At 34.4% G+C, this 17,483-nt stretch overlaps 1 protein-coding gene across 2 annotated transcripts in view; it reads right to left on the bottom strand.

Moving 5' to 3' along the window:
* LUZP2 (leucine zipper protein 2) overlaps positions 1-17,483 on the bottom strand; it is a 580,450-nt gene that overhangs the window by 284,192 nt on the left and 278,775 nt on the right. For both annotated transcript variants that reach the window (XM_050755404.1, XM_050755405.1), the window contains exon 5: positions 12,893-12,955. In XM_050755404.1, the coding sequence (XP_050611361.1) occupies positions 12,893-12,955 (63 nt within the window). The remainder of the gene's footprint in view (positions 1-12,892; positions 12,956-17,483) is intronic.

Consider the following 17,483-nt stretch of genomic DNA (forward strand, 5'->3'; position numbering starts at 1 on the left):
ATGAATCTCTGAGGACTGAAAAGAAAGCCATTCTTCCATTTCCTTCCAGGTACAGAAATGGAGATGATCATTTACCTACCATCATATGACTAGAGCTTCTTTAGTGCCATTTTATGGAGTATCTGAATGTAGTAAGTAAATATAAAAGATGAAGAATGAAGATCCTCAATATGTTTAGAACAATGGTAGAATTATAGCCAAGGGTACATTACTAACAAATATATGGCAATGTGAATACATCACATATCACTTGGGACCAGAAACAATTACATTATTACTGCATTCTATGATCTGAAGGATATTAAGAAAAGGATTGAGAATGGCAGGGAGTAGTAAAAATATTTGATAGTTTTCTGGATATATTTAGTTATCAGTCCAGGTACTCTTCTATAATGAACTCTTCTTTCCTGTGGGAAATCTGTGTTTTCAGTAGGGTAAGTTTCATCCAACATAAGAGCAGAAATGTGACTCAGGTTTAGCAATTAAACGGCCCATTTCCCTGACCATGGTGGTTGACTCAGGAATGTGATCAATTCAGTATCTTCTCTGGGATTTTTCTGCTAGTCCAATTTGAAAAGGTTTTCTCCATAGGCTATTGTTTCTAAGTAAAATATGAATTGTGCAGTTGTTAGTCTTCTTGTCTGACATGTGGAAAGAAATACTTCGAGAGACAAAATGAGACTGTCTAAAAGTGAGAAATAGAGTCCTGTCTTATCTTGGTATTTTTATTAATAAGTTTAACTTATAGTTCTAAGTTATAAAGTTGTTGATTGATTTTTAGAACTTAAAAAGCTTTTGACTGGTTGTTTGATTTTTAGAACCACTGCTAAGCAAACATTTATCTGTATGTAACACTGCTTATTGATGAACTAATTTTACCTCAGAACCCAATAACAATAATGGAGGATGATGATAGCTTCCATTTGTTGACAGCTTAATATGTACTAAATGTCTAACGTGCATAGTTTTCTCATGTACTAAATCAACCACATTTTGAGGTACATAAAATAATGTTTACAAAAGACACAAGAGTAAAGAGCTAAACTTTCCCCTTTACTTGAAGCCTGTTCAGGGAACACTAGCTATCTCTCCATCAGAGAGCAGAAAAAGCGACCCAGATGCAACCAGGGGTATAAGTAGCATGGTTTCAACCAAGTCACGTCTAAGACTGAATGCAATGTAGTTATCCTAGCTAACATTCTGCTGTAGGAAATTACTGAGTGAAATTAATTAATAAAAGCAGTAAATAAAATGAAATTTAAAGTAGGCTGCAAACTTCCATAAGACAGCCATCCTGCCTTACCGCTGGAATACTAAAAGTCTACAACATCTTTGAGAAGGAGAAAGTTGGCTGATGTATCAGCTAAGATAACTTTTCAGATTTATGTTTCTTTATATTATGCTTTGGCTGTAACAATTGGATTGGCTGTCCCAATGTCCTTTTATAACAGATACTTACAGCATTGATTTGGGAACTGCAGATATTTTCTTTTCAAGTAAGATGGCCTGAAATTGGATTCCACTACAATGCACTATCAAAATGAACTACTTTATGCACATTAATAAACAACTAACAATTTCTTCACCTACAAGGCGACTTGTGAGGTATCAACATTTTCATGTTTACTTTCTTTGTAGTGAGCAAATAGTCATAAATTCAAATTATTTTAATCTTTTCAAAAGCTATCCCTTAGATGAAGCCTTCAGTAGCCATTACACGTTTCTAGGTTATTGTCATCATCTTCCCCATTTCCATGTTATATTATAAAACTCTCATTTCAATGATTTTCGTTGTAGTTGTTTTGTGCAATTTTAGTAATTATTATTGTATTTTATATTATATGGCAAATATCTCACCAGTTATGTAATATTGCTAGAGTAGGTAGATAGCCAGAAATGAGCAGGCAAGGGATCCCCCTGGGAAAAGATCCCCCTGTGCACTCCTCCAAAACTCACTGGAGAGTAGCCTTTTGCTGATTATAGTAGTAAAGAACATACTTCTAGGTGGAGATTTTAAATGCTACTGAGACATATATATATTTTCTATATATATTCTTCATATATATATTTCTCTATATATATTCTTCATATATATTTTCTCTATATATATGTTCTTCATATATATTTTTTCTATATATATTCTTTTTATGTATATATATATATATATATATAGAGAGAGAGAGAGAGAGAGAATTTACTAAGTATTAACTCATTAACTCACACAATCACAGGGCCCCACAATAGGCCATCTATAGGCTGAGGGGCAGAGTCTGAGCTCCAAAACCAAATAATTTGAAGTCTAATGTTTGAGGGCAAGAAGCATCCAGCACGAGAGAAAGATACAGGTTGAGAGGCTAGTCCAGTCTCTCTTTTCACATTTTTCTGCCTGCTTATATTCTGGCCATGCTGGCAGCTGATTCGATTGTGCCCACCCAGATTAAGGGTGGGTCTACCTCTCCCAGTCCACTGGCTCAAATGTTAATCTCCTTTGGCAACATCCTCACAGACATACCCAGGATCAATACTTTGTATCCTTCAATCCAATCAAGTTGACACTCAGTATTAACCATCACAGATGCTGCCCACTGACAGAAAGAAGGACAATGGCTACAGCTACATTGGCTACATGTGGCCTTGTGGTTAGGGTCCTCAGGCACTGAAGGGGGCTTAACAGGCCCTAGTGGGAGATAACCATGCTAGAGATTTTCCTTCGTGACAAGCATGTGCACTCCTCCAAAACTCACCAGAGAGTAGCCTTTTGCTGATTATAATACTAAAGAACATACTTCTAGGTGGAGATTTTAAATGCTGCTGAGACATGAGACGTGTACTAGCGTGTACAACCACAGAACGTGTGCACCCTGAGGGACCTCCTAAACCATGAATAATTCACACCCCTTCGTGAATAATTATATAATATTCTCATAATAAAGTAAGTCTCCCAACTCTGGCTGCTGATGGTTCATTCTTTTGAGCAGCCCACACTGTCTCATCCTTCACAGTGTACTACCTGTAAGTAAACACTGTTATGACTATTTTTCCAACTAGACCAGCCTGGAGCTATTTTCTACACCTCTCTAGGAGTATACTTTATCTTCCTCCAATAAACTTTGCTACTTAAAGTTTGCTATTCATCTCTTGGCTGAATTCTTTCTTCCAAGTTAGACAAGAACCAAGGATTTCTGTACTTCTCAGTAACAATATTAAATGTATGACATTAAATCTTTACATTTCTCATAGTTAGAGATTGTTTTACTTAATTTGATTTTAATAATACTTGTATGCCTCTGGAATCTAGCACAATGTTGGGACAATATTGGGAATTAAGTAATATATTCCAGAAATAAATATACAGATAAATATTACAATATGCATTTAAATAAGCAATTTTAGGATACTTCCATAGATACATTTATACCTAATAAAATGCTTTCTGCTTGCCTTTCAAAAAAAACCCAAAAAAACAAAAATACATAAAATTACGCTCTTTGTGAGGAATATACAAAATGCCACAGATGGTGGAGTGGTTTAATAGTATCACCCCAAAATTCATGTCTACCTAGAACTTCAGAATATGAACTTATTTGGAAATCAGGTCTTTGCACATGAAATTATGTTAAAACAAGGTCATACTGGATTAGAGTGTGTTCGAAATCTAATAACTGATGTCGTTATAAGAAGAGAAGACACACAAAGACACATGAATAAGAAGGTCATATGAATACTGAAGCAGAGATTGGAGTGATACCACTACAAGCCAAAGGGCGTCATGGATTGCCAGGAGATGCTAGAAGCCAAGAAGAGGCACTGTTGACACTGTAGATTGAGACTTGTAGCCTCCAGAATTGAGAGACAGGAAATTCCTGTTGTTTTAAGACACATACTTTTTTTATAGTTTTTAACAGTAACCTTAGAACCTTATATGGATAGTTCATAGGAAGCTTCACGTGCTGGATATGAAATTAACCAGAACAATCAGTTGACCAACATTTCACAGAAATCATTGCTTAAGAGGCAAATCACCAGGAATAAAGTGAAAAAAAAAGTTATAATTAAATGACTTAAAAACCTCTTGGGTCCTGTACTCAGTAAATATTTGACTCAAACTCTTACACCTATTCATCTGCTGACAGGCATAAGAATTCATTTTCAGAATGGTGACCCTGAACCACTCTATCATGTTATGAAATATCCCATCATCTTCACTTCAGTGTGTTTACTGAGGCAAGAAGGTAGAATAATTTATTTAAGAAAGATTTACAACCACAAGAATTGAACCAAAGTGAGTTTTCTTCTTAAAATTTAGAGTTTTATTAACTTTAGATCATTGGTTATTGACCTTTATTGTGTTTTTGGTTTAATCAAGGACTCCTTCTGAGAATCTAGACCCTCTTCCTTGAAAAATACCACACATATACCATTTTTCTGTATCATTTCAGGATGGTAGGTGATTCTTAGATATCAATCTTTATATATTGTGGGATCTTTAAGCATCCCTATGAGGGAAAATTGCTAATTAGGAATTGTATTCTCCTCTTCTCATGCTGCTAATAAAGACATAACTGAGACTGGGTAATTTATAAAGGAAAGAGGTTTACTTGCCTCACAGCTCCACATGGCTGGGAAGTTCCGACAATCATGATGGAAGGTGAATGAGGAGCACAGTCATGTCTTACATGGTGTCAGGTCAGGCAAGAAGAGCTTGTGCATGGGAACTCTCATTTATAAAACCATCAGATCTCATGAGACTTATTCACTACCAGGAGAACAAAGTGGGGAAAACTGCCCTCATGATTCAATCATCTCCACCTGTCCCACACCCTTGACACATGGAGATTATTACAATTTAAGGTGAGATTTGGGTAGGGATACAGCCACATCTTACCAGTATTTAAGCTTTTATCTCCTATTTTGGAGCTATTGTCTTTTTTTTATTATTTTTTAATTCATGTAATTCATTAGTACTAGTAAGAACAGACTTGAATGTGGTCTTAATACATTCCCAATATATGCAAAGTCCTGGCCCTGTGTTGTTTTTGTGAAAAATATGAATTATGATGTATGGAAAGTAGGTTTCTAACTTCAAGGAATTTGAATCATGTTAAGAAAATAATACAAACACAAAGTTAAAAATCACAAGAATAGATAAGATGTCATGTACATACATAAGATACTATAACATACATTCACACAGTATTGAGTACTCCATCATTGGTACTCAGAACTTGTTTCTCACTGATTCAATAGCCTTCAATGACGACCTACTATATACTAAAGCTGGTTATCATGGACTGTAACTCTTTATTAAGAAAAGTTACCTTTAATACACAGGTTACTAATTTATGAGGCCTTCTTTCTACAATGTGAAAGCTTTCTATAGTATCAAATCTATATTTCCTGTGAAAAAGTAAAGCAGACAAATAAAAATAAACAAAATCTGAAAATTCATTGAGGCTCTAGGGCAGATATGACTCAGGCTTTACTATTCAGACATCATCCCTGCAATACGTGGATAGAGAAATCTGTTACTTGAGAAAATAGACTAAATGTTATCCATCCTCTGTTGCAGAAGGTCCAGGGTGGTGTGGTGCTGGAGCCTGCAGTGGCAGGGCAGCAGTCAGGCTGGCATCTTCCTGATTCAGGCAGAGGCAGCACTTTTTCAAGACAGCCAAATCAGTGGTGTGTTTGTTGAGTTGTTTCTAAAGTACAACCTAGAAGCTGTATTTTTAGCTCTTCCAACAATTTCGTAAGGTATCTATAGGAATTAATACATTCCTTTCTCTAAATAACAAATTTTGTCATAACCAAGAATAATAACTGCTTCACTGCCCCCAAAAACAATTTTTTTATTAATCATATTCCTGGATATGTGTCAATGGCTATTTGGAACTATTTGAGAATCCAGAAATTGGCCAGTGACTTGAATTATACAAGATTTTTCTCCCAGGCATTTATAGCAATGACATTAAAACAAAATATAAAAGGACATTAAAACAGTTGATAACAGGAGCTGAAGAAGACGTATTAATAAGCCAGAATTCGGTAAACTATACGGTCCATATAACAAACAGATAAGCAAGATAACTGAGAGACTGAAAGAGCGGAAAATAGAGACATGAAATAATAAAAGGAAAAGGATGCCACCAACATAGAGTAGCTGGATTAATTTCTGATTTCCACCACTGAGCAGAATCAAACCCACTTTTATGATTACTGATCCAATTTAAACTAAAGATATTTGTTTCAGTGCCTGATTTGTCTAATAATTCCTAGACTTATATTATCCTACCCATTCCCGAGCCTCTTTTATATCTCAGACCATTACAGACAAACTGATTTTATCCTAGAAGAAAAATAATTACAATTCAAGAACATTGCAAATGATAGTACAGAAAGGGTATTTTGGAAGTGAAAGAATAAATTCTGAACTTTGAGAATTTAGTGTCCAGGTGCGATGGCTCACACCTGTAATCCCAGAACTTAGGGAGCCTGAAGCAGGCAGATCACTTGAGGTCAGGAGTTTGAGACCAGCCTGGCCAATATGGCAAAACCCCATCTCTACTGAAAATACAAAAAAAGTAGGCAGGAGTGGTGGTGCATGTCTATAGTCCCAGAAACTCAGGAGGCTAAGACAGGAGAATCGCCTGAACCCAGGAGGCAGAGATTGCAGTGAGCCAAGATCGTGCCACTGAACTCCAGCCTGGGTGAAACAGCAAGACTCTGTCTCAAAAAAAAAAAAAAAGACAGAGAGAGAGAATTTAGTGTGATTCTCTATTTCATCCTTACCTTGAGCTATCGAATGAGTCTCAGGAAATCAATTATAATCCAAAAAAGAAAAGAAAAAACCACAGAATACCATAGAAGAAAGCAAGGAAAATACATCTACCCCATCTTTTCTATCTTTCCCTTCTCTTCCATGTCTATCTACTCACTAAATCAAGACAGAATGTGTTTTTCATTATTTTATCAAAAACAAGTTCAAATTTTTTAAAGTTTTTTGTTTTATTAGGTTTTTAATTGACACATAATTGTACATATTTATCAGGTGCAATGTGATGTTCAATACATGCATAGACTGTGTAATTATCAAGTCAGGGTAATTAACATATCTACCACCTCAAACACTTGTTATTTCCCTGTGGTGAGAACATTCAAAATCCTCTTTTCTAACTATTTTGAAATACATAATACACTGTTGGTGACTACAGTGATCCTACTGTGCAATAAGACACAGAACTTAATTCTCCCACCTAACTTGAACTTTGTACCTGTTGACCAATCTTTTTCCATCTCCTTCTACTCCCTACTTTCTCCAGCTTCTGATAACCACTATTCTCTCTACTTCTTTGAGATCAACTTTTGTAGATTCCTCATATGAGTGACATCATACAGTATTTGTCCTTCTGTGCTTGGCTAATTTCCTCTAACACAATGTCCTCTAGGTTCATCCATGTTTGCACAAATGACAGGATTTCATTATTTTAAATAGCTGAATAGTATTTCATTGTTTTATATACCACATTTTTATCCATTCATCTATAAACACATTGATTCCATGTTTTAGCTATTGTGATAGTGCTGCAATAAACATGAGTGCGTAGACGTCTCTTCAACATATCGATTTCGTTTCCTTTGGATACATACCAAGTAGTTACGTTATTGGATCATATGGTAGTTCTATTTTTAATTTTTTGAGAAATTTTCATATTGTTATTCATAATGGCTGTACTAACTGAAGTCCCATCACTAGTGTCTAACAGTTCTTTCTCCACATCCTTGCCAGCTTTCCTTACTTCTCTTTTTGATATTAGCCATTTTAACTGAGGTAAGTTGATATTTTATCACAGCTTTAACTGGCATTTTCCTGATGATTAGTGATGTTGAGGGTATTTTCTTATTTATCTGTTGAGCATTTGTAAATCTTCTTCTGATAAATGTCTATGCAGATATTTGGCCCATTTTATCAGATTATTCATTTGCTACTTAATTTCTTGAGTTTCTTACATATTTTAAATATTAACCCCTTGAGCATAGACTGTTTAAATACTAGCGTCCATCAAGTATTTCCAGCTATATAATTCTTTAAAAAGCCCTGAACATTATCCAACTAGCACCTTTATTTAAAAATTATGGCAGGGCGCAGTGGCTCATGCCTGTAATCCCAGCACTTTAGGAGGCCAAAGCAGGTGGATCACCTGAGGTCAGGAATTAAGACCAGCCTGGCTAACATGACAAAACCCCATCTCCACTAAAAATATAATGCCTGTAGTCCCAGCTACTTGGGAGGCTGAGGCAGGAGAATCGTTTGAACCCAGGAGGCAGAGGTTGCAGTGAGCTGAGATGGCACCACTGCACTCCAGCCTGGGTGACAGAGTGAGACCCTGTCTCAAAAAAAGAAAAAAAAAAAAATTCGACAATTAAAAATGCTTGTACCAGGGCCTGATTTGCTTAATATTTCCTAGACTTACATATTATGCTACTCATTCTTGAGCCTGTCTTATATCTCAGACCATTACAGACAAATTGATTTTATCTTAGGGGTAAAATAAATAAAATTCAAAAAAAAACCGAAATGATAATGTAGAAAGGCTTTTTTGAAAGTGAAAGTCAGAATAAATTCTGACCTTTGAAGCGTGCGAGATTGACTACATGATGAGGCAGCTGCCATATGTATGGAAGTTAGAGAAGGGAGGTTGAATTTTTCATTTGTTTCCTTGTTGTGATTTATTTTATGGTGCAAAATTGTATATTTTTTTTTGCGACCAAACCGTATTCAAACACAAAATGCAAAATAAACATTGAAAGCACCAGCATGTTTTAAAGTAAATTAAAATGGAGATGAGCCCTGAAGAATCCTTGAGCAGACAAAGTCAGTTGGGCTTTGTAAGTGACCTAAAGTTGTTTGATTTGCAAATGTGTGAAAAACTTAATGTGGGCCACTGTAAATAAATGCCTGTATTAAAGAAAAACAGATCTTCAGCTTAACCACACAGAAGAAACAAATTTGTAATTTTATAACTAGAGACTTTCCAATGGGATAGACCAAATACAGCAACTGTCTAACTGTAACTAAACAAATATTTTCTTTGCTTCCCTTCGATTTTAGTCACATAAAAACCTTCCACTATATTTCCTTAGTGAAGCTCCTGAGCCACTTCTAGTTCAGAACAGCCCAATTTACGCACTGTTGTTTGCTCAAATAAACTCTTTGAAAATAGTACTATATCTCAGTTAACCTTTTAAACAGAAAGATTACACAAGAGAGATTAGAACTAGAGATTTAGATCAGAAAGTTACTGAAAAACTGGTGATATATCAATTATAAGTCCAATTTTGCATATAGGAAATCTTACATTCTACAAATTACACACTAAAAATATAAGTTTTGGAGGGAAAATGGGATTGGGGAAGACCACTTACTTGTAACATTGTTACCAGAGCAAAAAAAACCAACAAGCTGGGTATAGTGATTCACACCTGTAATTTCAGCACTTTGGGAGGCTGATGTGGGTGGATCACAGCTGAGATCAGGAGTTACAGACCAACCTGGCCAACACAGTGATAGCCCATCTGTACTAAAAATAAAAAAATTAGCTGGGTTTGGTGGCACATGCCTGTAGTCCCAGCTACTCAGGAGGCTGAGCCGGGGGTATCACTTGAACCCACGAGGTGGAGGTTGCAGTAAGCTGAGATCGCGCCACTGCACTCTAGCCTGGGTGACAGAGAGAGACTAAGAAAAACAATAACGAAACTAATAAAAGTATAAATACAATTTTTTTTGCATTTATCTCAAACATCATAGTCATTTGATTCTTTGCAGCTTTATATTCAGGATTTAGTGTTCTTCTTTTGGGATGCAGATCCTGGAGGGAATTGACTTCTAATAAAGCACACTATAATCAAAATTAATATTTGATGCAGATTTTTCATAAGTCTCTTGTTTCAACGCAAAGGAAAAGTCTTAACAGAAACTTCTGTATTCATATCTTACCTAGCAAAAAGCGTAAGAGTTTTAACACAATACCTATCACTACAACCACTAAAAGGAAGCCCTTTCATAAGTTTTCAATCTTTTTCTTATGTCCTTGTATTGATAACGATTTCTTTAAAATTTGAAAAGTCTTTTTCCTGACTGCTTCAAAACCCAACATATTGGAAAGAAAAGCAAAATGATTTTTAAAGCTTTGCTAACATTATTTCACCCCTTGTTAATTGTTAATATGATCATTTGATGCAAGGAAATACACACTGTTGCAGAATAGATTTGACTTGAACGTTTCATAAAAAAAGAATATAAAGAGAAAAGCAGAGGGCCAAAAACTGAAACTTAGAGACCACATCAATCACAATAGAGCTTTTGTAAGTCACAACAGTACAATTCAGAGGTTAAAAGTGGTGCCCATGAGAAGATATAGGTAGCTGGAGATAGATGAAATAAAAGTGCTTGAAATACTCTGATTGGCAAGGTATGGTGATTTACACCTGTAATCCCAACATTTTAGGAGGCTGAAGTGAGTGGATCTCTTGAACCCAAGAATGCAAGACCCACCTGGGCAACATAGAGAAATCTCTTCTCTACAGAAAAATGCAAAAATTTTTGCACTGCTGTCTATCTTATTTCTTAATATATGTGGTCAATAAATGTGGCAGACCACCTAAGCAGAATTAGAAACAAAACCCATAGGGTTATCTCAATAGATGCAGAAAAAGCATTTGATAAAATCCAGCATCCTTTTATGATAAAAACCTTCAACAAAATAGGCATAGAAGGGACTTAGCCTTCATCTTTTGATACTTCCCTAATTCCCTCACTCAAAAGTTACCACTTAGAGGATTTCAAACTTCTTCCAGAAATTTATTTGTATTTGTTTTATCTCCTTCACCACTGTATTTTGTTTAATCAATTTACCTGTTTTTTTCTTATGCTTGAACTAAAAATCTTCCAAATAGTGCCCATATAACTTCACTGTACAGTGTATACGCCAGTTATTTCGTTAAATAAATCTGCCTTAATCTCTACATACATACTGCTCTACATACATACTGATTATTTGTTAAAAATTAAATAAATTAATATAAAGGAGTAAAATTGAAAACATTGAATTGCTAATATATATTCACCATTAGGGTTTGTAAAAAGCAAAAGCTTTTTTGGTTATCAACTTTCATTTCATAAGTTCTCAATAGTATAAAAGTGAATAGTAGCAAATTTAATTATAAAACTTATATTTAGCAGATCTTACTTCTGTAGGGTTGTATTTCTTTCTGAATTATTCTAGTCTGCGCAGTTACCAAAGTACAATTTCGCTATGAAAATAACTTCCAAAGACAAAGTATTTTGTTATTTGTTATAAATAATTCATAATTTTGCATTTATTTATTTATTTGGTAGAGATGGAATCTCACTATGTTGCTTAGGCTGACTTGGAACTCTTGGCCTTAAGCAACCCTTCCACCTTGGTCTCCCAAAGCACTGGGATTACAGGCATGAGCCTGCTTAGTAGGTTTTTGCTGTTGTTTTAATTTTTATTTTTTTAAATTTATTTTTAATAGAGACAGGGTATTGCTCTGTCACCCAGGCTGAAATGCAGTGACATGATCACTGCTCACTGCAACCTTGACCTCTCAGGCTCAAGCAATCCTCTTGCCTTAGCCTTGTTAAAAGCTGAGACTACAGTTGAGCCACCACTCCCAGCTAATATTTTTTTTTTTTTTTTTTTAAGAGATGAGATCTTCCCACGTTGTCCAGACGGGTCTCGAATTCCTGGGCCCAAGCGATCCTCCCACCTCAGCCTCCCTAAGTGCTGGGATTATAGTTATGAGCCACTGTGCCCAGCTTAGTGGTTTTTTGAAACAACTTTCTCCTTAGCTGAATTCTAGATTTTAAGAAGTTATCTAATATTAAAAGTGAACTGATGATACTTATATAAAGATAAAAATAAAGTTGAAAGTCTCTTATACATACAACTGGGTTCACAATGCTGATTGTGTATGTGTGTGTGTGTGGTGTGCGTGTGCATATATAAATGTACTCCCTATCCTATTTAAAACTGACTTTAATCTTGTCCAAAATGTTTTCCTTGTTTTAAATGGTAGGTGAACATTTTTTGATTTGAGCAATCTGGCTTTTTCACTGAGCCCTAAATGACCCCAACAAACAAATATTATCCATTACACCCAGTAGTCTGATAACTCTAGTCTGTTGATATTTTACATCATAATCAGGATTCAAAATAAACCATAATTAGTGAGATTGATCAAGGAAGACTTATCATGAATTAGTCATGCCTCAATGGTCTTAATTAATTGCATTTAATAAAAAGGAAATGAAAAGGTGGAAATAGGTAATGGAGAAATTATAAAAAATTAAAGTAGCTGTATAACAAGATAAAGAATCAAACAAGAAAAATGTACGCAGTATTTAATAGGATTCTTACATTTTAAAGGCTATCATGAAAATAATTACAACTTGTTTATGTTTAAATTTGCATTACTTCGAGATTATCCTTAAACACATTTTTCATTCTAGATTGGCCCTTTCTAACATGCAGCCAATTTCTAGCTAGCTTTCTTCTTTAGTTCCTGTAATGTCATTTATTAAACAAGTAAATTTATTCAATGAAAATTGATTTTTAATATCATCCTAAGCAAAATATAATTAGAAAGAAAAATGAACTAGAGAAGTTTGGACTAATGAAATTATTGAATATATATAAATGTAAGGATTATCTACTTTTTGGAATTCTTAACCTTACAATTTCTCTACATCAGTTTATAACTGAAAATTATATGTGCATGTGTTTAATACTCCTAACTAGTGGCAAATTTATATGTGCATTTATGTATATTATTTGATTTATATAAAATGTATCTAAGATGTAATAAATCTTACCTCATTCTGGAGGTCTCGGATCATTTTGCTCTTTCTTTCAACTTCAGTCTTTAAAAAATTAATCTGAAAATGAATAGACTATTATGTAGAAACATTCCAAACTCATTACCATGGCTTTCATTATTTTGAAAAACAATGCATTATTTATTAACAAATATTGAAAAAGAACAAAGAATTACACTGTTCCTTAATCAGAACCTTCATTACTAAATTTATACATATATTCAGTGATTATATTAAAATATTCTTTTTTCATTTAACAAACTATTTAATTGAGAAACCCTACACTTTATGACTGTGATTCTCTTACCTGGATAAATTTCATTTCCTTTTAAAAATGTGGTTCTTTAAAAAAAGAAAAAATAGATTCTAGAGTTGAACCTAGGAATCTCTATTTCTAAAACACTCCAGGTAATTATGACCTGTGGCCAAGTTTGAGAGCAATTGCATAATAATATCCCTTACCTCAGAACTATGGGACATTAAAAATAGGTTACCGAAGACACCATGATGTTTCCTTCTAAACAAGATATTGTCAGGATCTATCACCTTATGCCACTTATACCAACTGTATTTCCTAAAAATAGCATTACCTGCCCCAAGTACTTTGTAAAAAAAGGTAGTATAGTAAGTGGTAAAGACTTTTATAGAATTTATAGTCTTTATAATCCCTGAGAGTATACTAGTCACTGAGACTTTATAGTCACTGAGGGTGCCCTATAATAAGAAGATAACTGTGATAGTGAATGAAACATTTAATTTATCACATTTTCAATTTTCTTTTAGTCAAGGTTTTTAATAAAGTAATGATACAAGGTAAATTTAATTTTTCTAATACTCTTAATTCAATATATTGAAAATATTATTTGGAAATGGATTATTCATTATATAATTTACATTCTTTTTGTGTTATATGCCTTTAGATTTCAATGTGTGTTTTTTACACTTACAGAACATCTCAGTTTGGATTAGTCATATTTCTAATGCTCAATAGCTTCATATATTGAACAATATATTCTTAGAAGTTTCTTGAAATGACAAAAGAGACTCATGATCCAGGTTGTCTCTAAAGATAGACTGAGTCTTTGGGTTGGAAATCAAATTTAGGAGTAAGGTTAATTTTTATCATATACACACTTTAAAAAATATTTAGTTCTGAAACATTTCAAACATGAAGAAAAGAACAAGAAGTAATACGTAAAATGCCTATGGGCTAACCCTAAACATTAACCAGATATTAATGTTTTGTCCAATTTTCTTCAGACCCTTTTATAAATAATGTATTTTTATTTATCATTATTTATTATTAAAGCTTCAGCTAACTTCTAGTCCTTTCTTCCCCCCCACCCCCTAGGTAATCACTATACTGAACTTACATATTTGTCTCATGCATATTTTGATACATTTTATTTATTGTGTATGCTCTCATGAAAAATAAATACTATCACTTTATGTTAAAGTTTGCCTAAATTATGAGAAGATCAACTTTATGAGATTTATTCATCTTTATTTTATGTAATACCAGTTAATTTATTGTAGTTAGTAACCACAGTTGAAGCTAAACAATTACTAAATTAATCAAGGTGAAGAATAAGGCACTATAACTGACATATCCCTAAATACAGTGGTTTAAATGAGATAGATTTTTCTGTCATAGAGCTGTATATAGGTGTCTGCAGCCTAGAGCCTAATGGTGAGTGGCCCACAGCCTGGATACAGCTCTGGCATTAGCAATCATCCTTTGAATGATTCTTCCCATTATCATCATTTCCCAGTTACTGGATGATATGTCTTGGGTCTGTGTTCCCACCCTCATCTCATGCTGAACTGTAATCCTTAATGCTGGAGGTAGGGCCTGGTGGCAGGTGATTGGATCATGGGGCTGGTTTCTAATGGTTTAGCGTCATCCTAGTGCTATTTTTGTAATAGAATTATTGTGAGATATGATTGTTTAAAATTATGTAGCATCTCTCTCCCTTCTCTCTCTTCCTCCTGTTCTGCCCATGTGAAGATGCCTACTCCAGCTTTGCCTTCTGCCATGAGTAAAAGCGCCCTGAGGCCTCCCCAGCCAAGCTTCCTGTACAGCCTGTGGAACCGTGAGCCAATTAAACCCTTTTTCCCTACAAATTACCCAGTCTCAGGTATTTCTTTATAACAACGCAAGAACAGATTAATACACGGGATATGGAAAGTCCAGGGTAAAGAATAAGTATAACTAAATAATTCTGACTCTAAAATAAAATCTGGGCTGTTGGATCTTCCTTGGGAGATTTGAACTGGGAGCCTCCAGAGAAAACTGGCTAGTTCTCAGCTGAGATAGATTAAGGATGTCATAAGGTACTATTAAGGTTGTGTTAAGTGTTGCATAAATAATATGCAGAGGAAGTCAGTTGTTACAGAAATAGAAAAAGTCAATGGGAAGCCAGCTGAGTCATTTACCTAGAGGACTACAGAATGAAAATCCATGGATTCCTCTTTTTGACATCTTCAAGAGCTGCAATAGTTCCAGTACCACCTAACAACAGCCTCATCACATCTGACTCCTGGGCTTGACTTTCCATAAAGTCCATCAGAAGTTTTACAACACCTGTTAACACTTTCTTCTTTCAGGCCTGTGAAAGCTTCCAGGCATTACCATTTCCTCAGTTGTTACTGAAAACCCAAACCAATAATTTTTATAGCAAAAGAACACATAGTACAGAAAGAGAAACTTGAGAATTATCATGTCCAGTGTTTTAGCCATATTAACTTTCAAAGTAAGCTTGAATTTTGAACCTACTGACAGTAATCCCAAAACACTAGTCATCATTGTTCATTAGGTAGATAGTTGAAGTTGATAGAAAAACCAAGCTATCACCACTGGAACCTAAAAGTAAAATTCTAAGTCCTCATAATCAATTGAATGGACTCCTCCACTCACCAACAACATTCCAAAGGCCTGAAACACAAGTTCAGGCCATTATGGTAATATAACATTAAAACAGAGACTTAAAGATAATCTATTTGCTCTGAAACCTGGAGGCTTTATCTGCATAATAAAAACCTCGGTCTCCATAACACAACTACTTATCTTAACCCAGACACTCCCTACTATTGATTCTAAATCTTAGATAACCAATTGCCAATCAGAAAATCTTTGCCATTTGCCAATCAGAAAATCTTTGAAATCAACTATGACCTGGAAGTTGGACATCCCACCACCCTACTGGCTCCCCACCACTTCAAGTTGTCCTACCTTTCTGGACCAAGCCAATGTACATCTTACATGTATTCACTGACGTCTTATGTCTCCATAAAACATAAAAAATCAAGCTGTAGCCCGACCACCATGGGCACATGTTCTCAGGCCCTCCTGAGGCTGTGTCACGGGCATGTCCTTAACCTTGGTGAAATAAGCTTTGAAATTGATTGAGATCTGTCTCAGATACTTCTTGATTTACACCAAATAGAACTTAACCCCATTCAAAATTAAACACCTATGCAGAGTAACAATGTATCCCCCACAAAACAGCTTTTACATTCTTTTCTACACAAGCATTTTATTAGCCCCAGAAAATTTTGCTTTGTACACATTTGTCTTTAGTTATGTCACGAACTACTTAAAGCCATATTACTTATATTAATAACCTGTTCTTTCACTGATACCATTATTTCCCCCAAATCCCCATATATGGGTACTGCACATGTTGTTCATACTTAACAATTAACTTTAATTAAAGTATAATGAAAATACATTACCATGTCAAGACTACAATTATTAAATGTTAAACAAGGACAGAAAAACTTGAGAATGCAATACTTCAATATTCAAGACATAAAATATATTCTGAACATTTAAAATGTATTAGCATTTTAGGTCATGGGTTTAGAATTCCAACAGATTTTTCATACCCCTGAAACAATAAGCATTCTTACTGATAGTTACGAAATAATTCTCAGAAACAGAAAATACATTCTATTTACTGTGAATACGATCGAAAGAACATAGCAACTCTTTATTTTTAATGAGATTCAAAGCTTGAAGCTAAAATTCTTGCATTAGACTAATGATGTCTCAGGACAAGTTAAGCCATAAAAATTAACAAGTGTAGGGAAATGCATTCAATAATCATTAAAATCTTTAATTAGCCTGGTCACACCTGAGAGTTCATTCTTCATTGCTGCCTGTTAGGGTTTTCCATTAGGGTCACAGGTTTGAAATATTTGCCATTTCATTATTTGCTTAGGTGTAAACATAAATGTTTGTATTTCCATAAAGAGTATTTTTAAACAGAATTAGATCAAGAAAGATATACTGTTTTTTAATTTAATTTTTCAGATATATATCTTTTTTCATATTTTTAAAACTTTAGTGAGAAAGATCATCTTTTTTGAATCAATGAAAAAATGATAAATAAATCAATGTTTCTTAGCATTTTACTATAGACTTACCAAATGTTGTGGGTATTTGCAACATATGTGCATAAATAAACAATCTCTTATTTTGATGGAAAAAAAGCCTTAGTAATTTGATGTTTAGTCAAAGACAATACATAAGATTATCTGCTTTTAAATCTAAAATAGCACAACAATATTTCTCTAATCAAATCCA

Source organism: Macaca thibetana, chromosome 14 (assembly GCF_024542745.1).
Source record: "Macaca thibetana thibetana isolate TM-01 chromosome 14, ASM2454274v1, whole genome shotgun sequence".
NCBI lineage: Eukaryota > Metazoa > Chordata > Mammalia > Primates > Cercopithecidae > Macaca > Macaca thibetana.